The sequence below is a fragment of the Macadamia integrifolia genome, chromosome 11, assembly GCF_013358625.1.
Source record: "Macadamia integrifolia cultivar HAES 741 chromosome 11, SCU_Mint_v3, whole genome shotgun sequence".
NCBI classification, from domain to species: Eukaryota; Viridiplantae; Streptophyta; class Magnoliopsida; order Proteales; family Proteaceae; genus Macadamia; species Macadamia integrifolia.
The window spans coordinates 13,136,683-13,143,291 of NC_056567.1; the positions used below are offsets into that span (position 1 = coordinate 13,136,683).

A 6,609-nucleotide genomic window follows, 5' to 3' on the forward strand; every position below is an offset into this window, starting at 1 on the left:
GTGGTGGGAGCCATGTTTGATTGTAAGGAAATAAAGCAAAGGGAAATGAAATCAAAACTGTCTTAGTGATCATTACCTGACATGATGGTACAACTAATTTCAAGTTAATTATATCAAATTTGATTATTATACTTCATTTTATTTTAAAATTAAATTATTTTAATTTGAAAAAATAAAACGAATTTAATATATGAAGAATATTAATCAAATATGATATGAGTTTTAGTTAGTTATATAATCATTATTGTAAATTCTTAATTCAAAAGATAGGAAATATTCAATCAAACGGTGGAGTTGTCATGAATCACTAAAATTTGGACCTCAACGATGGAAGTAAGAGTGTTAATTGGTTCGGCTTTGGTTTAAATGGTGCGGATCGATTTGATTCACATTTATTTGACTAAAACCATAACCGCATCATTTACTAAACAGTTTCACTTTCTGAAACTGTGACCATTTAGTAAACGGTTTCGATTTCCACGATTTCTAAACAGTATCGATTTTATGGTTTTAAACGGTTTTGATTTCGATTTCGGTTTATTCCATACGATTTGTAAAACGGTTCACAATCGGTTTGTTATAACTTGCAATCATCTCTGAACTAAAGATCATAAGCTTATAAAAAAATAATTGGCAACCACAAATAAGAGATTCTATATTAACGATGGTATGTCTTAATTTGATAATCTAGCGTTATTTCTTTGCATGGCCATTCTCAAACATTTATAACTAATATCATACAATATCCAAATCCAGCATTCTACAACATAAAATAGTAATGATCTAAAGCTTAAACTTGAACTGAATTGTTATAAATCATACCAAAGCAGGATAGACACTTAATTTAATTGTTAATTGTTATACGGATTATTGCCCCTTCTTTATTTAATTGTTATACGGATTAATCGGATAGGTTTAAACAGTTTTAAATGGTTCGATTCAAACGGTTTCAATTCAGTTTGAAACCAACGGGTTCTACGGTTAAAATCGACCCGACCCATTTAGCTAATCGGTCTGAAACTTGAAACCATAGTCGCACCATTACTAAACGGTTTTATAATTTTAATGTAAATGGATCGATTCGATTTCGATAAATGATTTCGGTTACAAATTCACATCCTTAAATGAAAGGCAAAACATGATTATGGACAATCATATACTCCCTAGTTTAACCCTTAAAATAAAAAGTTAAAAATAAATTAATGGGTCCCACTTAAAGTAACAGATTTGAATGCCAAGTATGTGCCCACAAGGCAGCCATGAATCACTCTTGTGATTGGCTTGGCACACTGGGGTGGTGATCAACATGTAAACCGAATCAATTGACCCAAATCAGACCGAATTGAATCAACTTTATTGTATCGGTTTCAGTTTGGCCTCTTATCAAAACTGGTCAAAACCAAAAGGAATACGAAAAATCCAATTGAAAACAAATCTAAACCAATATAAAACCAGTAAGAACCTGATACCAATCCAAAAATCATTAAAAAAACTGTTTTTTTTTTTTTCTCATAATTATATACATATATAGATGGTAAATCGGTAAAAGCTAATCAAATACGGATATTGGGAGTGTTATATGCGAATTCAATAAATTTACATCCCTACCCAATTCCCATAAAATTATTTCAAATTAAATGTGGATAATACATAGATTTTAATGCACAATATCAGAATAGGGACTTGGATCCTATGTGGTGCAACAAGGAGTTTGGCGCACATCCAGTGTTTAGAAACGTCTTGGATTGAGTGTGACCGCTTTGGACTCTATACTAAAGTTTTTCTGATCGTTAAATGCATGCCAAACATCCTGCCGCATCATAGAGGAATTCAATCTTCAGATCAAGTATCAAGCTATCAATTATCCTATAATCTGTAGAGAGATTGGCCTGAAAATCTCTCTCTCCTCCCCCCTTTTATATATATATATATATATATTTGTATTTATTTATTTATTTATTTTTAAAGACAAGAAACCTCTCCACCTTCGGAGAAATTAGATCCATACAAAATTTTATTCACTTTTTGTGACCATTTGGGTCAATGGGAATATATGGATATAAAGTAAGTCAATAAATTTAGTTCCCAAGTTTGACCAAGTAAAAATAGAATCGGTCAAACAATTGACCCGTCCAACTAAGTACAGTCAAGTCTTTACACGCATAAAGTTTACCCAAAAAAAGTCTTGCACCTAAAAGTCAGTGGGGTGTGGGTTGGGTCTTTACTCGTCCGTTAGGTAAGTTCTCCATTCCACTAGCGTCAAAATATGGGGGATTGAGAAGTTGTAGTAGACAGTAGAAGTTCAAATTGTCTATAGTGAACGGTGAGGTATATTGTGTATTCAACAGTTGAGATATTTAGTCATGTTTTCTCAGTCGTTGAATACTAATTGCACCTCACAACCTCACTGTAAAGTGCAAACGGTTTTGATGCAATTACTAGAATTGGATATGGGTCCTCTTCAACGAGTCTCCCTCCGACAGTATTCCAATTAGATACATGCACATTTGGGGTTGCATGGTATTAGAATCATTTTTAACACCTCAACATGCATTGAATGGCTGATTTGAGGGTATGTGTCTGGGTCTTCCCAATCATTCGATGCATGTTAGAACATTGGGTACATCAGAGAAGATATGGACTCGATTGTATACTCTTGGTATTATATTATGTGCATATATCTGATTGGAATGAAGTGGATTGAATTATTCTGTGGCACAATAGGGCATTTGGCTTGCATCTAATGCCAGACGCTCTGTTGTGCCACAGAGGATCCAAGTCTAGAAGGACTGAGGAGGTTGGAGAGGATCCCTATTAGACTTGACTCTTCGATGTATGATTAGCCACATAGACAGTCCAACTTCGAACATGTTGACAACAAAGTACTTTAAACCTTGGACCCACAAAAGTCCATATCACGCACAAAAGATACAGAGAATAGAGACACCCCTCAATAAAAAAGGAAAGGGCTAAAAAATGTCCAATTGGGTAGAACCAACATTAAAGCGTCCGTTTGATAATGTTTCAAGAAATGCGTTTCTGCGTTTCTACTTATTTATGGTTCAAGAAATGACCCAGGCTTCTGCTTGTTTCGTCGTTTCCGGAAACGACTAGTAGCGATTCTTTCACTGGTTACTATTGACTTCTAAAAACATGATTTATCAAACACCTTCAATTCCGTTTCTGTTTCTAGAAACGAAAATTTATGTTTCTGTCGTTTCTTGAATATTTCAAGAAGCAATAGAAATATTATCAAACGGGCCCTAAGTCATGATTCGATGCTTCAAGTGAAACCATCGAAATACCCATTTCCCAAACAATACCCCACACCAATCATTACTCATATAGAAGGCGTACGTTAGCACTTCTATGCCACCCTATGTACGATACTTTTTCATCGAATCTCATTGGTCCCTCGTCTACTAAAGAACCGTTTTAAATGAGAAACATGAATTTTTTTAATTTATTTTATTTTAAATCCACACACGGTTTTCACATTCCGGCTGAATCCGCCGACTGAAATGCTGACTCAGCAGTTGCCAGCCAGCCCACCACCTTTATTTTATTAGTTTGGTAACTGTAACGAAGCGACGACCACGTCTTCTCCTCTGTTTTGCTCTCCTCACAACCCAATCCCCATTATAAAAACCTCCTTCCACTCAACTCTTCTCTCATCGACTCCTAACCATAATCTCTTCTTCATATCAATTCAAGAAGCTTCGATTCTAGTTTTTTTGTTTTTGTTTTTGATTTTGATTTTGATTTTATGATCTGTTGCTGCGACGATCTGAGGAATAAGACAGAGGAAATCAATTGAGGAAGACGAGTGCAGCGAATCACCAGCAGAATCAAAAGTGAAAAACGATCATGTCTTCTTCCAAGGGTACCTTCTGGAATCAGAAAATAAAATCTAAACCTATTGTGATTCGAGAAGTCTGGGCTGAGAATCTCGAGTCAGAATTCGAATTGATCCGTGACGTAATCGATCGGTATCCATTCATTTCGATGGACACAGAGTTTCCCGGCGTCGTCTACCGACCTACTGAGCCTTTCAACAAGCATAACCCCTCCGATCACTACCTTCTTCTCAAGACCAACGTTGATGCTTTGAATCTCATCCAGCTTGGTCTCACCTTCTCCGATTCCGACGGAAATCTACCGGATCTTGGCACCGGAAACCGATTCATCTGGGAATTCAACTTTAAGGACTTCGATGTGAGCCGGGACAACCATGCCCCTGATTCGATCGATCTCTTGAGACAACAAGGTGTGGATTTTGAGAAGAACAGGGAAAAGGGGATCGACTCGTCGGAATTCGCCGAGTTGGTGATGTCATCTGGACTAGTTTGCAACGATTCGGTGAGTTGGGTGACCTTTCACAGTGCTTACGATTTTGGGTATCTGGTGAAGATCTTGACAAGACGAAGCTTGCCGGAAGAGATTGGGGAATTTCTGAATCTTCTCAGGGTGTTCTTCGGGACTAGGGTTTACGATGTGAAGCATTTGATGAGGTTCTGCAATAGCCTCTATGGAGGGTTGGACCGCGTAGCTAGAACGCTTCATGTGGACCGGGCGGTTGGGAAGTGCCATCAGGCCGGTTCCGATAGTCTGTTGACGTGGCATGCTTTCCAAAAGATGATTGAGAGGTACTTCGGTGATGATTGCCCTGAGAAGCATGCCGGAGTTCTTTATGGACTAGAGGTTTTCTAATATGGTTTCTAAACATTTTTTTAATGTATAGGGCTGTGGCTAATTTTATTATCTTAGAAATAATATATAATTCTTTCTATTTTTATTCTTGGCCTTGGTTATTTCTTCAAATTAAAAAAAAAAAAAAAAAAAAAAAAAAAAAACCATAACAATTTGGGCTTTAGTAATAAATTCTGAGGGAATTCAATTCTAAGAAAGAAAAAAAAAAGTGTGAAAGTAGTCTACACCATTACATTGGTGCAGTGAGCATCGGATGATTGAAAGCCCCTTGAGATATGTGTACAGATTCTCTCAATTGCTCATTGCACTTCACCTCGCTAAAGAGAATATGAATTTAAAAAGAAAAAAAAAAAAGAGAAAATTACATGATTACCCATTTTTGAATTTCCCTTTACAAAATTGCCCATAAAAATACCCAAAATTAGGTTTGAGTTTACAAAACTACCCATTTAAAGTTTTAATTAACAAAAATACCTAAAATCAGGTTTGGTTTTACAAAACTACCCAAAATAGTGATTCTTCATCTTCCACATATAATCATGTATTTTTTTATGACTAAAACTTTGAGTGGGTAGTTTTGTAAACTCAAACTCAATTTTAGGTATTTTTGTTAACTTAAACTTTAAGTGGGTAATTTTGTAAAGGGAAACCTAATTTTGGATATTTTTGTTAACTGAAACTTTTGATGGGTAATTTTATTAAGAAAAACTTAGAAGTGGATAATCATATAATTTTCTCAAAAAAAAGAAGTAAGAATTTCATTTATAACCTACAAGCAATCTCATCGTAGAAATATTAATTTAATTTTTTTTCCTATCACTACCTTTTGTGGAAAGTTCAAACAGCACCAAGTGTTCTTACCCATACCAGTTAGAAAATGGTTGGCAATGAGAATGTTCCAACTCTGTTTTCACTTTTTGAGTGGAGAGTAGAGACAACCTAATCCGTGGTGAATCTGTGAGAAAGAAGATACACCTAATGAGTCCAAATTTTTTATAGTGGGGGGTGAGGTACAGTAAACATCCAATCGTTGGGAGGATCGAGTCATGCACTCTAGCCGTTGAATGTTAACTGTAGACGATTTTGATGCACAATGAGGTGAGGTTTTTGAAAATCAAGGCCTAGTGCAGGTCACCAAAGCTCAACCCAAGCTTGGCTTGGCCTGCCCAGACTAGTCCTTGTGGGGCTTAGGCCGAGCCCTATTTGAATTAATTTGGGTAGGGTTCTTGTGTCCACTCCGACTCCCGCTCCCTTGGTTGGCTAGAGCTGTATTGACCCTTGAGAATTACAAGGTGGCGAAAGTTTCAACCTAATATGAGTTCACTTGGTTTGTTAGTAGATGGCGACTCTCTTGGTGTCCCATATCAATCTCTAGTTTCTTAATAATTATATGGAAAAGTATCTCTGAACTACCGTGAAGGCTAAGGTCAGCAGCTTCTCTTTATCTCTCCCCTCCTACCTCTTTTTGATGAATTGTAATCTACCCCTTGTTGGTGATGAGTTCTCCACAGCTCTAGTTCATAGAACCATTTTCCTAACAATAATGGAAAATGGGAGGATGTGAGGAAATATTAATAACACAAAAGACCGTCTTACCCCTTTATGGTTGATGATCTCATGTATTAGGCAGAAGCCATAAGGACGGGCAGTGTTCTTTCTCCCATTACTTACGAAACTTGAAATTAATGGATTCTTCATTATTTTTTCCCGCCTTTTAATGATGAGGAATTAGGATTCTTCATTCCTGTGATCTCATTGTTTCACCCCAAAATTGGCTTAGTTGGGTCTTCGTCTTGAGTCCATAGTTAGCAAATTCGGATTCGGGAATTATTTGGGCGGAGAATTATTCGGAATAATTCGATTGATTAATTTAAGGATTCGGTCAAAAAAGCTTATTGG

General features: G+C 36.5%; 1 protein-coding gene across 1 annotated transcript; it reads left to right on the top strand.

Moving 5' to 3' along the window:
- The first annotated feature begins 3,614 nt into the window (after positions 1–3,614).
- LOC122093442 (probable CCR4-associated factor 1 homolog 11) lies at positions 3,615–4,795 on the top strand. The gene has a single exon (XM_042663793.1). It carries the CDS (start codon positions 3,868–3,870, stop codon positions 4,708–4,710), a length of 843 nt encoding a protein of 280 aa, XP_042519727.1. The 5' UTR covers positions 3,615–3,867; the 3' UTR covers positions 4,711–4,795.
- The last annotated feature ends 1,814 nt before the right edge of the window (positions 4,796–6,609 follow it).

Coding starts and splice junctions, on each gene's coding strand:
- LOC122093442 (XM_042663793.1), top strand. CDS start 3,868: ATGTCTTCTTCCAAGGGTACCTTCTGGAATCAGAAAATAAAATCTAAA.